Genomic DNA, 19718 nt, shown 5'->3' on the forward strand with positions numbered 1-19718 from the left:
TAATTTCATTGATTTGGTGTTCACTTATTATAAATCGATTAACGTGTACAATGATCGAATGCATGTTCTAATTAACGTATGGTACTAGACCTAGCAAGAACAGATAGCAATCGAGTCTCAATACCCCCTAAATTCAGTTAGGGTAGTAACTGTACTGTATAATTATAAACATGCCATGCGTTACTAATGGTGACAACATCATGTCGAAATTTAGCTCAAATTCCTACTTTCATAATGATTATTATTACGGTATGCTCATGATTTGACTAACGTGCACATGTAGTGAGTCAAAATATTTATACGAGTCCAAAACAGAGAGAGAATATATACAATAATTATAACAGAAAAACTACAGTTGTGTATACATACGCACAGTCAAACAATAGTTATGTAGCATTATATGATTACTGAGATGTTGAGTGTCCACTGACTGGTACTGTAACAGTGTTTCTTAGTCTCTGAATGTGACAGGGACTCCATACACCACGGCGGCAGCACCAGTGACCCAGGGTAGCTTGCAAGCTTGTTTAGACTCGGCCACCATTGTTGAGAGGTGGGAGTTCGATTTCTTGGTAGACTTGAACAGTGCTCGACTGAAACGATCAATGTCACCGTCAGAGACGTTCCAAAGGCACCCCACCACTGACGGACTGTTTGTGTGTATTGAGTGGAAAGTGAAAGTTGCTTATATTCAGCATACCAGCAGTGACTGTCATAAGAGATGACTGCCTAACATAGGGATAATGACTCACTTGTATGCATGAGTATTTATTGCCTCATAACAAATGAAATACCTTTCAGCCCCTATGAAATTGCAACATAATCAATGTTTACATGTAATGATCATTATAAACCATAAACTCAACTACAACACAAACAGTACGTGTAGTACTCCGAATGATTATGTATTAAATAAAGTACACACACATGATCGATGTGTGTGTACTCACCTTCCAGACATGAGGAAATTAAGTGTTGGGCCCATTGGATCACTCCTCCCGCCCTCTTGTAAGTGGGCGGAGCTACAGCCGAGGAGCAGTGCAGTCGAGCGACAGGAGAGTTGTTGGAAACCAGAACTGGTTAGGAAGTTGCCAAAGCTGTGACCACAATACCTGGAAGACAAGTGTGGTTAGAACCACAACATTACATGGCAAAACATTAGCTACATGTATACAGCTGCTGCTGTGCACACACCGTCAGTTGAACACAAAGTTTTAGTGTTTTGCAGTTTGAAGCATCATAATATTATCATGACAAGACCACACCGGTATTAATAATGAGGTAACGCGTTTACAGAAGGACACGACATGTGTACAGTATACAGATTTCACCATGTAGCTAATGCATTCACAGTTGTATTATACTCACACATAGAGATCTTTGCTTTGCAATGCTGAAGTGTACTCCGTGTCTGTGGGGGGTCTACCAACGACCCCCTCCCAACCCTCCTGCGTGTTGAACCAGGTGGCAAACACGGACTGAGTCTTGAGCAAATCTCCCCCTGGATTGAGCACGTAGAACGCTGAGTCTTGGTTCACTGTCACCTCCCCTGTGTGCTCAGTCTGTAAAGGGGAAAATACATAACATGCAAACATGCACATATTTTACATCATCTCGATTGATCCCCAGTAAATACTGGCAACTTGTGCATAGTAGCATGCAGTCGCAATATTCCTCAATATTCCTCAATTAGTGGCCGCAGTGTAATAATAGAGGCCAAGCCAACAATTGTGAAAATTTTCATTGCACACCATTGAAATGTAAATTGTGAAATCCCTCAAAATTATGAAATCTCTATTTTAGTTAATGAAATCATTGATTTCGAAATCTCATATGTAGGAAACACCTGTTTCCGGCCCCTCAATCGTTACAGTCTATACATACACATGTAGTCACGCAAACCAATAGACCTCATACATTCCCAGTTCCCCCACAATACACACTCCTCACCATGTGCATGTGTGCAGTAGTGAATTTCAACGAGGGCATCCTACACACGACCTTGTCAGCTAGCAGCGAGAGTGACTCCCACGGTAAGCCCACCACCCTCTCACCGAGCACCAGGATCACAGCCCCACCAGCTGACAAACAGAGAGGGGGAAACCACGAACCAACATAGGTACGCTCAAACTTGACAAACAGTCTCTGTGTGAAAGCATAAAACACACCATTAGGTAACATCATGAACTCCTGGTAACATGTACAGTAACAATATTACATATTTACATGCAAGCAGTCATAGAACATTACAACAAAAGACAAAAGGATTAAAAGATCAGTTTCTCTTTTCTTGTCAATAGTGTGTGGAGATGGGTTGATTGAGGGTCCTCATTTCAGTGGGCTCACAGTGGTGTACAGGTAAGGGTTTATGATACTGTATATTCTATACAATCTGCAAACATTGCTACTGTTCTATTGAAATATGAAGCCCAAGGCATGTAAGCATCTAATATTACAATGCAGACAGCGCAACAGAGGTTGACAACACTGAGAGTTCAGAGAGATATAAAAGTACTACTACAATACTGTATTGTCTGATGTGGTGTATGATGTGGTCATGAGACGACAGAACCTTGAGAACCCTGGGCTAATGACCCTCACTACACAGTACAGCTAATCTAAGTACCGTACTACGCGTACTCTAGTCCATATCATTTATGTAAAGCAATCTCACCTCCATTTCAGTATCCAACTGTCTGCGAGCTGCCCACCACTTGCGTATCTCACATGGATGCATACTCTCATTCATTCTCTTCTGTAGATCATCGAATTCCCTCAAGAAACTATCTAATCCTCCGGTAGGTAGAGACATCTTCAAAAACATGGAAGTGCTGCTTTCTCCGGGTGGTTTCAATTTACTTCTGGCTGCCTTCTTCGATTTCGGCTCCTCACTGATTCGGCTAATTAAAATATGCTGTGGGTGTGTGTAATGTGTGACGGGGGCGGGGGCGATGGTGCACATGACCCAGTCGTGAGGTAGTGAGGAGTGTGAGGGTGTATGGAGGGCATGACGAGCTTTCTCGAGGGACGAGGGGATGGCCTGTGAAGGTGTGTGAGGTGTGAGGGTGCTCACAGTCTCAGACGCATGTTGAAATGGACTCTTGGAGGATACCTGACTCCTAAACAGAGAAGAATAGTAGTGACCACTGTACACAGGCAACCAAACCACATTCGTTTCCTATACATGTACATATGTGTACAGTGTACATAGGTACACACTACATCTACAATTCTCTACATGTATTGTACGCACCAATATTAATACCAATATCAGATATCAAGGCACTTACTGTACATACGTATAATTATGTTATATATATGATGACCATGTACACATTGTGTAAAAGCTACTGCCTGGTACACGTACATACATATTGAGAAACTGTGCAGACTACGTACTGTACCTGATTTTCACGCCCAGAGTGAGAGAGGTGTGATGAGAGAGAGACACTGCCATGCTCTCAGCCAGGAAGAGTGGACACAGATCAGCAGTAGAGACCTCCATACTCAGCAGGACACACAGCCAACGACAACAGTCCCTCACTAACACTGACGAGCCCAGTACAACTCCCAATTGGTAGGACAGAATGAGGTGATCCAAAGGCTCGCTTGGAAACTGAGTATCATTTTTAGGTTTCAAACAATCCGGTTTTAAGCGACTTTCTTTGGTAGTGTTTATTTCTGACAAAGCCTTGGTGGTACGAGTTTTTCGAGCACTTCGAGTCGATTTTTTAACTTCGGAAGCAGCTCCTTCGTTTTCTTTATCAACTACAGTTGTGGGGTTGGACCAGATTCGTTTGGCAAGCTCAGGCTGTGTCTGCTCTATTTGTTGAAGTCTGGCCACCCCTAGAGTGTATTGTGCCTTGGCTAGACACAAGGAGAGTTTGTGATGGTGATGAGTGCAGCCACAAATCTCCTTCAAGTTTTGAGGCAGTCCTAGTTCAGTCAGAGTTGAGCTGATGTGATCTATAGCCTGTGTAGGTTGTAACAAAGCTAGGTGACATTCTCCAATCGTTAGTGATAGTTCTGTTAGGCCCACAATGAATGCTGGGTGTGTGGGGATGATAGAGGCCGAATATTTTTTGGTCGATTTGGACTTCTTCTTTAGCTCTTTCTTGGGTTGCTGTAGATGACTGGATAACATAGTCTCACACTGCTGTTTCCTTTGTTTCAATAACTCCTTTCCTTTATGCAGTATTGACATGAGTTGAGTGGAAACGATTCTAACCTTGTCTTGTTCTTGCTGTGACGAGGATTGTCCCATTGTGTGGAGGGTTTGGTCCAGCGTGTTGGAGCAGTACAGGGCTAGTAGTCTCCCCAAGTGACCGTTGGCTATCAGACTGCTGCACAGAGAGCAGTCACATTTGGAGGGGTGGGTGGACGGGGAAAATCGCTCTCGTCCATGCAATAATGTTGAGGAGAATGTTGAGTTGAATGATGAATCAGATGAACCTGATGAATCTAATGAATCTGATAAATGTAAAGAATCTGAGTCGATGCTGGTTAGCGACACATCTGCACATTGAGGTTCTTTTTCTCGTTTTTTGGCCCCTCCACTCTCGTCTTTCTTGCCTTCAACAGTCTCATCATCTCCATCATTGTTGCCTTCAATAGATGCTGGTAGTGGAAATTCGAGCAGAGTGGCGACTTGTGTAGAGTGGAGAGAGGAGAGATGGTAGGAGCCCAACATGGTGTGTATCTCTGTCAGCAGCAGCAGAAACTCCATATACCTGCATAGACAATAGTAGTATATGTATTGTACAATACAGTGAAGCTCCTAATGTGACACAGTGTATGTGTCAGGTATGTGTGTAGAAACTATTAGATCAGCTACATGAATATGATCCATTGCCTAGCAACATTGAAGTTTAACATTGAGTCAATGAAAGACTGTGTGTACATGTATACCTACAGCTGTAAACCATGTACGTACATGTATATACATTGCATTAATGGGCTAGTACTCCATAAGATTGACGTACTTACACTGCATACAGGAAATGTACTATAGTTATGTACGTAGCACATGAACATGCAGGCTAACAGCTATAGTAGCACACATGAAAGTGCCCGTACCATCCCTGTAGCAGTACTTGTTTGGCCATCATGGCTCCCTCCCTGGCCTTTGTGTGAGCCTTCCTGAGGTGGCCCTGACAGAGGTAGAGTGTCGTCACTCTGCGTAGGGACTCCAATAAGCCCACCAGGATGTGCCACGCCCCTACGTTGGACGAGAAGGTGGGTGTGGCCTTCTCCAATGTGTCAGCATCAGTGAATGCTTTGTTTAGGTCCTCTATTGGGGCCAAAAACAAAGACAAATATTTTAATGTACATGTGCATACATGTACTTCAGTGGCTCTATATAGCCTTTCAACTTGCCCTATAGCTCTATATGATACCGTATAGCGCGAAATTTTCGAGGCACTTATATTTCGTGGAATGGCCTCTAAAAGCCATTTCATTGTACAACGTTCGTGGATTGACTGCCTACCGGAAGCCACATCTTAATCTTTAATTGCACGTTATAGCAGATAATTCTAATTAAAGAACAATTTTCGTGGACTTTATTTTCATGTAAGATTGCTAACCCACGAAATTCGCGAAAATTAAGCCCCTCGAAAATTTCGCGCTATACAGTATACATGTACACTGTGCCCTGTCATGTGACTAAAGCTGGTACGCTACAGTCGGACATAATGAAGCCCTTACATGATTGTATGTGTACATGCACATGATTCCTGGGTGTTTATGTGGATGTACAGGGATGTGTTATGGTATTGAAACCATGTACGTATGTAAACAAAAGGATGTGGAATTGAAAACCAAAAAAGGATGTGTACAATAGTTTCTGAATCGCTGTTGTTTAGAACATGATCTGTACGTACTTATCATTATCAGTGTGTATGCATATATGTACAGTACCAACCTGGTTGGTCAACAGTGTCTGCCTCTTCAAGCACTTTCTTGTGATCTGCCAGTTTGATCATTAGCCGAGATGCATCGATGACCAACTCTATAGGAGTAAGCTTGAACAATCCCCTCTCATCAGCACCACTGCTCATACTGCTCAAAAGCTCAGAAGTGCTCTTTACAACGAATCCTTCTTGTTGAATGAGATCTGCTGCTAATAGCTTGGCCCTTGCTACAAGGTCAAAGGGCAACGAGCCGGTCTCCTTGAGGCAGCTGTCAGTGAGCACGCTCAGTAGTAGACTACGAGAGGACTCCACCTATAGGAGTAAGAAGTGATGAAATGACAAATAAGTGGAACGTTACTACATATGAATTCATGTGTGTGTGTGTGTTTACCATACTTCTACACATTACTAACAATGAGAGGTTTCCTAAGTGGTTTTATAAAACAAAGTTTGTCCATTTAGAACACTTGTATTGTGTGATTGATTACACTACAGTGCATACTAAATAGGAGTATTTTAACAAGCTAGTACATTGTAGTGTCATTTAGGTAAAAACAACAACTTGGAAGGTGACGATAATGGAGGAGCAATATGATGTGTTAGCAATATGATGTGTAGCGTCTTTCCTCGATTGAGTGCGGCATATTAGCATGGCCGACATTTAAACCCCTGTTGAATATCGAGACCAAGCGTTTAACAACTTGACTTTTAATTGAGGGAACACGGCACACATGTATATACATAATTCTCACACAATCGAATGGGTATCAGTAACTACAAGCTTGCACAAAATTTGCAGCAGTAGCTCACCTGTCCTCTGCTGAGGTGCACTCTGGCCAGAGACAATCGACAGTTGGCCAGTACCACAGAGAGTTCCAGAGTCTCCCTCCGACTCAGACCACACCCAACTCTCTCCTCTGAGGGGGGGGGGGCAAAAACAGAGAATATTATAGATACATTGTACATGTACATGTACATGTATAGAGAAGGCTGTAAGAGAATGCAGCAAAAATGGAAATTGGAAACTCTGTATTTACAGTAATTAAGTTAAATGTAGGCCTACGTACATGTGAGTGATCAAACAATGTACATGTACTCTTACATGTACTCTAATTAAGTACCAGCTGCCTTTATTGACCCCCCAAAACACAAGAGTGTTTTGGGGCAGCCATAGGATCGTACACAATCGTGTATGTTTTGCCCATGACTAAAGATGGCTAATCAATATCTCAATGAATCACAACACAATTGTTACAATCAAGCACGAGAGAGTATTGACGTCATTCATGTAATTATTATTTCACAACAAAAATGTTAACTATTTTCACAGCTACCTGTACATGCGCACAAATACGGCATACATGTACATACCTGCTGCTGTCTCTAGCTCAGTCAGCTGTTGCTCTAAGGGTGCTCCAAAGGATAGCAAAAGGTCCGAGTAGAGAGCGAGGGCGCTGAGGCGTGTGACCCTGGCTGGTGTGGAGGTGTGAGTGGGTGGAGACAACTCTAACAGGACCTTCAGCGTACGCAGTGCCAGGAGCGGCTGTGAGATACAAGTAGAATTATTAATGTTAAGAACATGTAGAGCTACGTACTGTACATGTGCCTACCTGTATTACAGTGGAAATTTACCAAGGCATAATTTATAGTATGTATACAGACGCAGTCACAGTGTACCTGAGAGTGTGCTAGAGAGAACTGTGCAGTCAGGGAGAGGTACTGACTGCTGAGATCACTCACTGAAAGCTGCACGGGAAAAAGGATAAATATCGCCATAAATATGGAAGTGGAAAAAGAACTGGTTGACAGACAACCTACGTATTACATGCCAGTAGTAACCACAGACCACATGTGAGATGGTGTAACAAACTACACAAGTCTCCCCAAACAGTCAAAAAGTGAGTGCAGTTCCAAGTTACTGTTGGTAGCTAGATAATGTGTACACTGTACATATGTGACACACAATGAGGTTATAATAGATTTGTTATAGTTCAATCTTACAGGTGAATGTCAACAGTTCCAATGGAGGGGGCCTCAATAGGCAAAGTCACTGTAAACGGTGTCCAGCTACATTACATGCACAAAGGTGCTGGCCCACATGTACTGCTCTGTATACCTGGGTCTCTAGCACCAGCAGAGTTTGCGTACACACCACAGTTTGAGTATTTCGGAAGAGAAGGGAGTGGATTCAAGATTGTAACATTTGACTTAAGAGGCTATGGTGGCTCACGACCAGCAGAGAGGTTTAAAGCTGATACATTCTACACTACTGATGTGAGAGATGCTCAAGCACTCATGCAGGCCATGGGGTTTCAAAAGTACTCTGTGTTAGGATGGAGCCACGGTGGTGGAGTAGCCATGATGCTAGCTGCAATGTTTCCTGAGTCAGTAGAGAAGCTGATCTTGATCGGAAGTAAAGCCTTTCACTCACAAGAGGACTTTGAAGCCATCGAGAAAACTAGGTACATTTCATCGTGGAGCCCAAGGCTTAGACAGACAATGACACAATGGTATAGCAATGAACTGCTCCAAGAACTGTGGGCAAAATTGCTAGATATTCTCATTGAGATTAGAGAGAAATATGATGGTAATATTTGCAGAGATGAGCTAAGCAAGATAGGCTGCCCTACATTGATACTACATGGTGCTAAAGATTCTATGGTAACGCTCTCCCACGCTCACTATTTGAGGGATCACATAGGAGGCAGTCAACTAGAGTTCATGGAAGAAGCAAAGCACTACCTTCACCATAAGTTCTCTAAGGAGGCCAATGAACTAGTGGAGAGGTTTACAACTATATAGAAGCTCTAACTACATGCATGTACATTGCACAAATAAGCATACTGTACTGCTACAATGTTTTGTCAGTATTTGTGAGTGCTTATAATTATGACAAATACATGTACCTATATTACACATGTACCTATAATTATTACACATGTACCTATATTACACTGTATGTATACCGGGCTTGTAACATCACAATCATTGCTTCATTGCAAGATTGCAAAGTGTCACATTTTCTACTGATTTGGCTCACTCGAATAAATTTTCCCTTACTAAACATTGTACAATTTATAGTAACTAAATACACGGTATACACATACCTGGTTGGCTGAGAGCAGCTTCTCCCAGTGATCTACTGAAGAGTGGAGGCTCTGTGGGATGTCATCTGACATCATCAATTTTTCTTCCTCATGTGAGAGTGCTGTTTCCCTTTCTTGCTCCACCTCGTCGCGGCGTTTAGTCCCATCGTTAGGAGTTGCAGTTGATGAGGCATCAGAGGAAGATGGTAACCTAGAACAAGTCAAGAGGGAGACAGTACTAAACATGACTAGCAGGGTTTCTTTCAGGATTTTGCACAAGTGGGTGAAAATGTGGGTTCCAAATATATTAAGCAGGTGATTGCAAATATCAAGCGGGTGGTCGACAAGTTTCAAGTAGGAAATATACTTGCTCCAAGCTGGGTAGCAGAACATTTCAAGCAGGTGAAAATTAACCTGCTAACCCGCACAGAAATACACCCTGACTAGCACTTAATTGTTGTTACAACAGGCTCAAAGTTACATCAAGTACAGTGTGTATAAAAAGCTAGTGAATGAGTAAACTTTCTGTTTCTGAGCCCGAAAACATGGGTGCAAGTATGAGAAAAAGATCCATAACTTGCACAATGTACTGGTATACAAGATATACTGAGCGTTGTACATGTAGATGTGTTTTATCGACAACCTTTACCAAATCATGCCTCGAGGCTACTGACCGTGTAATGAAATATATAACACGGAAGGATCTGTTTATTACCCATGACATATAAATCCAGCTAGGGTGCAACTCACCCAATGATCTGCTCCCCTACACATATTGCCTTCCACAGATGAGCAATGGCCAGCTGCTCGTACGCACGAGCTTCACCAACATGCTTCAGTATTCCCATGGCTTCCTCGAGAAGGATGGTGGCCTGACCACGCCCCCTGGAGAGGATAGCCTTCTCTATGGTGAGCCGTGCCCTCTCAGTGTGTGAGGTGTGGAGGGTGAGGAGGGCGTCCACTGCCGGGAGTAGGGCTACACAAGAGAGGCCACTGGAGGAATAGAAGAGAGGGGAGGGTGTCTTTGATACATGTACATGGCAATTTTTCAAATACACTTACATTTGTAGCACACGTATCTCAGCTTATAAATTAAATTAAGCAACATGTACACAGGTCAATGTGGCCCAAGGTCACAGTGTATTTTTCGTGTGTTTCTTATGCAGACAGCTGTAATAGAGCAACTCACACACGACACGACCTTCCTGCCCATCTCGGCTCTAGAGCAGCACTGAGAAGCTGGCTAAAATGCGATTCAGGACAGGGGATAATACTAGCTAGGACTCCACACAAGTCTTTCAAAATAATGTGCACTGATCGTACGTACACAAATATACAGTAAACAACCCACCAGGTCTTGCCAGCCTTTAGTTCTCCCTCTAGATAAAGTATCTTCACAGAGTCTGGCAGTCTCTTAGCTCCCTCCACTATCGTCCTCCCCAGCAACTCAGGGAGTGTGACCCCTACTGGGGGGGAGGATGCTTCTCTCATTTGACTTCTCACAAACTCCTTTGTTTTGGCCCACACAGCGGTAATAGTGTCCACACAGTCAGGGGTAGAGAGTATAGAGACGGGTAGAGAGGTTAGGGTAGTGGATAAGGTGGTTAGTGCTGTCTCAGCATTCAGGGCACTCCTCTGTACATCAGCTAGAATGACCACAGCTTCAAACAGTTGAACCTGTGTGTGTGTGTGTGTGTGTGTGTGCGCGTGCGTGTGTGTGTGTGTGTGTGTGTGTGTGTGCGTGCGTGGGGGTGTGTGTGGGTGTATAGTTTGTAGTAGTTTCTCAAAGCTAGGTATGGCCAGAATGGTTAGTACTTGCAATAAGGTACTGTATTTAGTCTCAGGCATTGCATAAGAATGCAGTACATGGGATAAACAATCTAGTGAAGTTAATAACAACAAGAAAACGCTCATTTCCAGTCCACTACTATAATTATTATAATATCAGGCAGATCCATACACTACGTGTGAACGTATGAAAATACAGACGAAAGTAGAGCAAAACATGAACTGCACTAAAGTGACCTCTTTGGCCCTGCTCAGCTGAGTGTTAGCTCCCTCCCCATCCATCACCCACACGAGTAGCTCCTCCAGACCCAGAGAGAACACCTGACAGGCTTCGGACTGTTGGTCGTGGTCCAGTAGAGCATTCCCAATGTTGAGTGCATCAGCACCCAGCCAGCGATGCTCAGTCACACACAGACTAGTGCCAGCCTGCAGCGTAATAGTGACACTGATAATAATGTGTATACCGTATACTGTACACTACCGTACAGCGGGTAATTTTCGTGGGGTAAAAAATCGTTCAACTCGAAAAACAATGGTATTCGTGAGTAAAAATTTCGTTAGTCTCGTGGCCTGCACTGCATTCCGGTAAGCCACGCCTACGTTAAAATTTCGTGGAGGTCAGCTTGCCCAAGAAAATAACGAATATTTTACCCCACGAAAATTACCCGCTATACGGTATAACATTCATGTAATTCTAAACTATGAGTTTATGGGTACATTGAATTACATAGTTGCTACTACTACAATTCAGTTACATGTAGGAATTTGTCAATCTAAGATACGTAGGACAGACACACACAACAATGTGTGTAGTATGTGTACACACAGTCATGTACACACAGTTATATACACTGCACATTGTACCTTCTTCAGGATGTCTTGTGATTGCTTCAGAACAGGGTAAAAGGAAGAGGCTATGTCATTGTGGGCAGGGCTTAACATCACATGACTGCAACTGGAGCTACGGCTGCCTTCCAGCTCCATCGTAGAGGTCAACACATTAACAAGGATGCTACCATGGAAACGAAGTAAATCCAGTTGTCGTTTACGCCCTTTCTGCTCGAGAGTGGCAGGATGGCCCTTTGGAGGATTCTGAGGCAATAATGAAAGTAACAAGGATTAATCCAACCATTCAAGTTATTGCCACACAAAGTTACGTAGCTCCTCAAGTGTAGGAGAAGAATACATCCTTTGGGTTCCAAAAAAAAGGTGCATTTGAACCCAAAAGCAACCAAACGCATCATACATGATGTATGACAGAGCTAGCTATCAAATACTACAAGTGTACATGAATCATGATGCATTGACATTAGGCAATCAAAATTAAAGCTACGGCATTTATGGTTAGCTAGCAAATTGTATATGTTACCTTCAAGAATACATCGAGCAGGGTGACAGCTGTTGTGATGATTGTCCTGACCCGCTGGAACACGTGACTGTCTCTAGAGGCTGCCTCCATTAACAGTGCCTCTTTGTGAGTCTGTACTGCTCCCACGATGACCAGCTCCAGGGTCTCCACTAGCTTGAGGAGGACAGAGGGAGTGGTGCTTAAGGATGACTGTTTACCAAGCCCCATGGAAAGTTGTTGTAGAGAAGATCGACTTTTGTCACTGTATATGCAAACAACAAAATGGGAATTTAGGCCAACTACATCGTATTATAATTATAGTCTACAAGCACATGTGCATGATATGTACATGCATGTACTAAATGTAACACAGCTTTTTAGAACACCTTACATGTACGTATAAATGCTGCTTCCAATACACACTGTACATGTACACAGCTTGACTCTTCAATGAAATTTAAAGGGGCTACTCATTGCTTATGCAAAAAGTACCAACATAACCCTTGTGAACACACATGTACGTGACCCTCACCTAAGCCAGTCTCCATTCTCCATAGCCTTCCACACTTGCATAGCCTCCAGCTGACACTTGAGTGCCTCCATATCGCCATGTACACACTCCTTGCAGCGATGAGTCCTCACCAGGTCCCTTGTACGAGAGAGCAGCTTAGTTCCTTCCTCCACCCTCTGACCTAGTACACACACCTTCACCACAGCCAGTGCATACTGACACACAGGCACAAGCACGTGACAAGACAGATTCTTCTTAAGGTAATGCTCAATCTTCAAAACTCCTCGGTGGAAATCAAACAATACTTTGTAGTGTTCAGAGGTTAAATCAGAGTCTGAGTTTAGTTTCAGCTTCTGGCGGATTGCCTTCCGGTATAACTGATCGCCTATCTGAGCTTTCTCGAAAACTGTACACAAATTACTCTCTTTACTGGCTAGGAGACATTTGAGAGCCTGTTTCTTCAGGTCCAAGATCTTTTCCAAGCTGATATATTCCTTTGCTTTAACACACGCTTCACATAACGTATCATACGAGTGCTGCAACAGATCCATCACGTCCCCTGAGGCCGTTTCCTGGGTCTTCGTCAGCTGTGTATAAAGTACACCCATCGATTCCTCACACTCGCCGAAGAGCTTGTTGGCAAGACAGGCTCTTGCAAAGTGGAGGAGAATTTTCTCGAATGCTAGCTTAGGGGATTTCCCTGATGATCCGCTGGTCTCGTTCAGATTGTGCACACAAAGTAAGCCGATATCTGGGAATACTTTAACGTCACTCTTGGATCTCAGTCTCTCAGCACAGAGTCGGAGTAGCTTCAAACAGAACAGTTCACATTGCGCAGGAGTCGTTTTAGATAGTTTCGAGCTACTCAGTACATTATCCAGGAAGCCCTATAATTAATGAGATAAAATGCACTAATAATTCACATAACAATTCTTGTATGTATGCAGTCATACGTCTGAGGGTACACCTCCTCACTCTAAGCATGGACGTTTACTCATGTAGTTATGTTGTGTTTGTATGTATGTTACTGTACATTGCATCGTAGATCTTCAGTAGTACACATCACATTCTCCTACCTTTACTCGAGCTCTAGCATCAAAACCATCCCAAGAATTCAAGGACTGAAACTCTGATATTATCTTCTTTCCCTCCATGTGACTAATTTCGGTGTATAAGCTTACAGAGGGCAACAATGTAGATACTATAAAATACTATACAGCTCCTGTATCCATACTTTTCCTATTTAATGCCCACCTCCAAAGCTTTCCACAAACTTCCCGCCATTCTTGTTGCCAGGCAACGATGACATTCCAAGATTATGATTAAAATTAATTTGTTATGTATAAATTATATAATTCATACAGGGTGTTGCCAACACTGAGAGGGTATATGCACTTGAACACAAATCAAGTTTTGACTGAGGCATTTAATAGTATACTGAAAATGAAGAGTCGATTGACGGAACACAACAGAAAGAAAGATATCATATGCAGCATGCATCATAAGATGATCGTGTGATGGGAATAAATTGGACTTGGCTATAATAGAGTTATGCACGTTTCGACAGCTTGAGAACAAAGTGACTGCCATTGGCAGGTTTGCAGTATGAGTATGTCTTCTCATTCAACTGTGAGCTCACCACCATCCACTCAGTGGGACTAATTGAAGGGGTCTCCTCATTGGGCGTTGAGATGGGGCTCGAAAGAGGTGTGGCTAATGTGGACGCGATACTAGGTGTGCGAGATTTGAATTGATAATCGGAAAAGGACTGAGGGGAAAGCAGACCTCTGACGACATTTGGAGGAGGGGGAGGGTTCGTGAGTGCATCAATATCCTCCTCTACCAGGGGAAAATCCCTCGGTTGCCAAGGTAATATCCCAATGTACTGACTGGCGTACAAGTCGGCCTCCGAAGGAATCGGACTTTCAAAACCTCTTCTCCTGGAGGAAGTGCTGCTGAATGGTAGGGGACTGCTGAAAGAGAGAGGATCAGGGGTACCGTTTGAACTACTACTGGGTCTATTGCGTTGTTTTTTCTGACCACTACTGCCACCAGAAATGAAGTTCATGAATCTTTTCTGCTCTTGCTGCTCACACTTCTCGTGTCTTTTTAGAATTGCTTCGTAAGAGATGTCTTCTTCTTCTGAAGTGTTGTCGTCAGCATTCTCAGTTGTCTCCGAGGTTGGTTCGACTGGTTGTATTCTGAACCCAGGTGATGTTTTGTCGTTCTTTTCGACCTCTCTCCAGCGTGGGGTGACGATCTCCTTGTACTCGACCTTCTCCAGCCTGCGCGTGTGGTATGTGTGTGTGTTTGAAGAGAGTATTATACAGTTACAAGTACATGTATAATTCAATGATATAGGATTGATTACGTGTACAACTTAAAACAGAATGGTCATTATTTTAGGCTTAGATTGCAACTTGCTATACTACTGAATCAAACGGTGTGTGACCTGTACCTGTAAAGGTGGTATTTCAATGCATGATGCAACACTAATCATGCGTACAAAGAGCACAGTGATTAACACCTCACACTCACACACCTGGTACTAGCAGCCATAGAGTAGGGAATGACAATATTGTCTATATCAAAGGAGGGAGTAGAGGTCAGAGCCCGCTTCTTCTTTGGTGGGGGTTGAGAGGGTGTGTCCGGCCGAGTGGGTGGAGAGATGGGACCAAACAGATCCATGGACGATGACTGGTGTGTCAATTGGTACATTTTACGACGAGAATTCACTGCAGAGAAGAAAATAAGACACACTATCAAAATGATCAATGTAAACATTAGTGTGATAGAATTGTCAGAGGGTTTACATTTGAAATTGCACACAATAATAATATACTCTGAACTTGTTATGGGGCTATTTAAGTACATGTTTTTACAAGCACAAGGTACACACGTTCAGTGACACACAATATTATTACACGGAACATAATTTCATAGAACATAATTTTATTGAACGTAGCAAGATTCCAAAGCTATTAATTAGTACATGTACCAACACGTTTCCTTCAATGGAATATGGGTAGAACTTGATATTACACATGTAGTTGTATGCAAGTTAACACTTGTAACAGTGTGCATACATACACCTATACAGACACCTATACAGTACTCAAAGCATGTACGAAACAGGAATCATAAACACACCTTTACTGATTGCAGAGGAAGCTGACGAGGGTGTGGCCATAGGGGAGGGGCTTGAGGAGGGCTCTGGCTTGTAAGGGCGTGGAGTGAAGAGATGGGTCAGGGAGCAGGCAGCCTTTCTCCTGGAGGGGGTTAGATACAGTGAAACTTGCATGTACTGTCTCCTGTACCAAGTACAGCTATCAGATTCCACTCAAAAGTTGCTGTATGAATACTAGACAGGCAGTATTAACAGGTGATCCTTGTATCTAAATATCTAATATCGGTTTACACAGTGGAGGGAATAACACGTGAAGCCATGCTCTATTGATTCCTTTCATGCGATAAGTAGGTTCCTTGACAAACATACCAATGAAAATGATTACATGTACTATCTATCACAAGACACACTCTTATAAATTATAGACGCAACTTATCTCAGCAATATTCACGAGTGTTACCCACTATAGGCATTCACGAGTGTTACCCACTACAGGGCTGATGCAAGGTCTACCAACACTCACTCACCTCTTGCTCAGAGGCTGCCTGGCGTATGCGTGCTCTTGGAGGACCTGCTTCACTGGCGTATCTAGCAACAACCTCGATGGTAGCTCTGTAGAAATTGAAAATACCAGTAATCACAGGGCATGATTATACAGTCGTTAAAATACACTAGTTTCCTGCCAATATTTGAGCAAATTATTTGCCACAGATAGTGAAATTGTGGTTTAAAATTGATCGCTGGTCGAGAAAATGTGTTTCAGTACCAAAGGTATCAGACACCAATTAAATCTTTGGGTCATATGCACCATACTGCATCACACAATGAATAGGAGCTGGGACATATACAGTACCATCATACACACACTGTTGTAACCAATTTCAGAACCAAAATTAGAAGACACTCAAAAGAAAGCTATGATATAACGATGGTTTGCTTGTGTTAATGGAGCTATACATTTACATAAAGTAACAATGGGCAGACCTTTCATAGCTGTGAATGGAACATAGAAGCATACAATGATTGAAAAGCATAAACAAGTATATGTTTCAAACCAGACCATTTTCTATAATTCATCACTGTAGAACTGAGAAGCTCCTAGCTCACAAATAGTAAAAGAGTACTTGCCAAATCTGATATTGAACCTACACCCCCACATGCATACAACCAACGCATAAACATGCTAGCATACCAACCAACAACTACTTACTGTAATGCTACAAAGTAATGTGGCAGTTTGAGTGTACACTGTGTACCATCTAACACTATCATACAGGCTAGGAATGTTAGCCACCTTTATAAGACACTTTTAGAGCCAATTGCCTTCGTAAGGTTAATCCAGCACTTTAAGGGTTTTAGATTCTAGGTAGTTAATACCTAACTATACAGCTGCTACCAGTTAGTATGTACCCACAACTTTTAGCTCACCATGTGGCAGAGACAGTTTAGGATGGTAGGACGGATCTAGGCTTGCTAAACCCTCTCTCTTGGGACGCCCTCGAGCTGGAGTCTTCCGAATCATCTTGCGTTTGGCTCTTCTCTCTAAAGGCCTGTTAGTGTGTGTGTGTGTGTGTGTGTGTGTGTGTGTGCGCGCGTGTGCGTGTGTGTGTGTGTGTGTGTGTGTGTGTGAGCCATACAAAATACTATTATACATGTACAGTGTGATCAGAGTATAAGTACTTCTATCCAAGTTATTTAAATACGACATAAACACATAATACAAACACAGGATGCCAAAACCTCAAAACAGTACAAATGAACTGAAATGAACCTACACTCGCCTTGTTCTAGCACACCCATCGCCAGACTCCTCCATAAGCAGAGAAAATTTCTTGCCCAGACTTGACGAGGCCAACAAATCCTTGACCTGTAAAACGTTAAAATACAATAACAAACCAAGCAAACAACAGATAGTGGTGAATCAATCGAGCCCACCTGAAGCTGCTTTGTATTGCTTACCCCCCCTCCAGGGAGTAACAGCTGCGGTAGAAACGGAGAGCTGAGTCCATTGCCCCCCTTGAGCCCTGAACGGTGAATTTGTTCCAGCAAAGTCCCTCCGTTTGAGACGGTAAGATAGGGAGCAGTTGAGGTCGTTGCCCTGGGTGATGTAAAGGTGGTGCTCTCTCGTTTAGGGCGACGCTGTATCTTGTAGTCCAAGTGACAGATTTGCTTGTTGAGTTCTGAGATGCGACGTTCCAACCATGCCCACTTTGAGCCAATGAGAGTTCGCACTCGCTCCCAATCTTTCTTGAGGTTTTCACATCTGTGTGGGTGCGTGGGTGGGGGTATGTAGATTATGTAGTATGAACAAAATACATACGTGGTGTGTATATCACACAGTACTATTGCCTTAGGTACCTGTGCTGTGTATTGTAACATCCTAATAACTAAGGTAAGCAAACAATGTGAGCAACTATTCATTACGATGGCTAGTGACCTCCCACAAAGTAGAACTCGTGAGGTTATAAACTAGCACACAATAACAGATGCTATTCATAAGCCATAGAAGCTGTTAATGACATTTATAGTACCCGATGCTTTTGTAGGCGGGTAGTTCAACCACGCTGCTAATAACTTGAAAACATAAAACTGGGGAACTTGAGAATATATACATAATCATTGTAATATTCACCTAGGGTTGGCTGTTATCTCCATGTCTGTCTCCTCATCTGATGAGCAATCAGTAGCGTCTTCGTCTACCAGCTGCCTTGCAAACTCCAGTCTTCCTTCAATCTGAGCCAGGCCACATTCTTCTTGAAACGACGACTCCAAACTACTAAAAGAATCCTCAGCCTTGATAGGAGATAGCGTCTTTAGTTCACATTTGGGCGTGCTTTCTTCACTGGCGCCATCAACTTGAATAGGCAGGGCTTTGGTCACGTCAACTTCCATGTCCGATACATCTGTGGTTGATAACGCAGAGTTGTTTCTTTTGGTTGACTGCTTGTGGTCGTAGAAGTCGAGTTGTTTTCGAGCATGGCTATTTGCCAATTGCAGTTGTTTGTGACGTAATCTCCCACTCAGTCTGACCATCTTGGACTCGAGTTCTGCTTGTTGAGTGTTGAGTGTGCCCAGCCGAGAGGAAATGACAGTGTTTGCATAGTTTATAGCCAGTTCAGGGCACACCAAGCGCTCTTGGTTTGTGATTGAGGTGGCATCGTTGCTACTGGCTCCTTGAGTTTTAGTAGTCATCTTCTGCTCCTTCTGAAACCGAAGTCTCGATCTTGTAACCCTCTGGGGGGAGCTGGGGGGGCTGAGAGTTCCATTTGATACTTTCGAGTGAACCACTTGGGTTGCTGTTGACAGTGCCGGTGGTGAGTCAATCTTGCTAGGCATTGCAGTAGAATGTTGAGAGTAATTGTTCTTGCCAGGTTTTACAACACTTGATACCATGATATAATTATTCTTTCCAGAGCAGGCTTGCATGACATTGCCAAGCCAGTCAAGATATATTTGACACAGTTGTATTCAGTGTGAGAATAGTTTACAGTCACACATATAAAGCATATGGTGCTGCTGTCCTGAGCTTTTGAATCGAAAGTAGCCAAGGCTTTCTTAGCACAATTTCAGTTTGACAATTTCTGTTTATAATGCAACGCACAGAAACAGTGTCCTTGCTGTTGACTCCAACTTGTAAGTTTATTCAATAACAGAGCCGGCTAGTTCACTGCACAGCTGTCCTATAGCTAGAGTATCAATGTCTTGAGGGTATGCGCGATCGCTTCAGAGTGCACGACGCAACTTTATCTTGAGCAACACTGATAGCTTGGACTCGCAGACTATTTCTATCACAATGTAGTAGCCCTACGCCTAACAGAGCCCATTATACTCACTCCTATCAATCCTTCACTATTCAAGCAGCGGTGTAATTGTTATGAACCATGTGAGGGTTACTCAAAACGTGGCATACTATGCTTCGCCCACTGTTTATCCTTTTATGGAAGGT

At 43.0% G+C, this 19718-nt stretch overlaps 3 protein-coding genes across 5 annotated transcripts; 1 reads left to right on the forward strand and 2 right to left on the reverse strand.

Moving 5' to 3' along the window:
* Positions 1-278: 278 nt before the first annotated feature.
* On the reverse strand, positions 279-13907 carry LOC135343614 (uncharacterized). Its single transcript, XM_064540582.1, has 19 exons — positions 13722-13907; positions 12667-13532; positions 12156-12396; positions 11651-11878; positions 11024-11212; positions 10350-10675; positions 9749-9991; positions 9020-9209; positions 7590-7658; positions 7284-7455; positions 6723-6829; positions 5924-6224; positions 5077-5290; positions 3405-4730; positions 2675-3119; positions 1951-2145; positions 1369-1562; positions 951-1112; positions 279-650 (listed from the first exon to the last, which is right to left on the reverse strand). The coding sequence occupies exons 1-19, from the start codon at positions 13797-13799 to the stop codon at positions 452-454; spliced, it is 5745 nt and encodes a 1914-aa protein (XP_064396652.1). The 5' UTR covers positions 13800-13907; the 3' UTR covers positions 279-451.
* LOC135343629 (valacyclovir hydrolase-like) lies at positions 7670-8804 on the forward strand. 2 transcript variants are annotated; one of them, XM_064540600.1, is made up of 2 exons: positions 7670-7810; positions 7916-8804. In XM_064540600.1, the coding sequence occupies exon 2, from the start codon at positions 7920-7922 to the stop codon at positions 8712-8714; it is 795 nt and encodes a 264-aa protein (XP_064396670.1). In that variant the 5' UTR covers positions 7670-7810; positions 7916-7919; the 3' UTR covers positions 8715-8804. The 2 variants fall into 2 exon arrangements, with proteins under 2 accessions (XP_064396670.1, XP_064396669.1); XM_064540599.1 differs by having other exon boundaries at positions 7687-7810; positions 7903-8803.
* Positions 13908-13961: 54 nt separating the features above from the next.
* LOC135343616 (KAT8 regulatory NSL complex subunit 1-like protein) lies at positions 13962-19692 on the reverse strand. 2 transcript variants are annotated; one of them, XM_064540587.1, is made up of 8 exons: positions 18405-19692; positions 17708-18035; positions 17554-17639; positions 17201-17322; positions 16300-16384; positions 15796-15914; positions 15188-15380; positions 13962-14930 (listed from the first exon to the last, which is right to left on the reverse strand). In XM_064540587.1, exons 1-8 carry the CDS (start codon positions 19196-19198, stop codon positions 14195-14197), a joined length of 2463 nt encoding a protein of 820 aa, XP_064396657.1. In that variant the 5' UTR covers positions 19199-19692; the 3' UTR covers positions 13962-14194. The 2 variants fall into 2 exon arrangements, with proteins under 2 accessions (XP_064396657.1, XP_064396656.1); XM_064540586.1 differs by having other exon boundaries at positions 17548-17639.
* Positions 19693-19718: the final 26 nt, after the last annotated feature.

This window comes from Halichondria panicea, chromosome 11 (genome assembly GCF_963675165.1).
Source record: "Halichondria panicea chromosome 11, odHalPani1.1, whole genome shotgun sequence".
NCBI classification, from domain to species: domain Eukaryota; kingdom Metazoa; phylum Porifera; class Demospongiae; order Suberitida; family Halichondriidae; genus Halichondria; species Halichondria panicea.

Bases quoted from the DNA above. Each gene is read 5' to 3' on its own strand.
- LOC135343629 (XM_064540600.1), top strand. From the start codon at position 7,920: ATGTCAACAGTTCCAATGGAGGGGGCCTCAATAGGCAAAGTCACTGTA.
- LOC135343614 (XM_064540582.1), bottom strand. From the start codon at position 13,799: ATGGAGGGAAAGAAGATAATATCAGAGTTTCAGTCCTTGAATTCTTGG. The intron at 7,659-9,019 runs GTATGTGTATAC...TTTCCCGTGCAG, and splicing joins AGCTGCTCTCAGCCAACCAG to CTTTCAGTGAGTGATCTCAG. The intron at 2,146-2,674 runs GTGAGATTGCTT...GCTTTCACACAG, and splicing joins AGTTGGATACTGAAATGGAG to AGACTGTTTGTCAAGTTTGA.
- LOC135343616 (XM_064540586.1), bottom strand. From the start codon at position 19,198: ATGCAAGCCTGCTCTGGAAAGAATAATTATATCATGGTATCAAGTGTT. The intron at 18,036-18,404 runs GTGAATATTACA...GCACCCACACAG, and splicing joins GAGATAACAGCCAACCCTAG to ATGTGAAAACCTCAAGAAAG. The intron at 15,915-16,299 runs GTGAGTGAGTGT...AACCCCCTCCAG, and splicing joins AGGCAGCCTCTGAGCAAGAG to GAGAAAGGCTGCCTGCTCCC.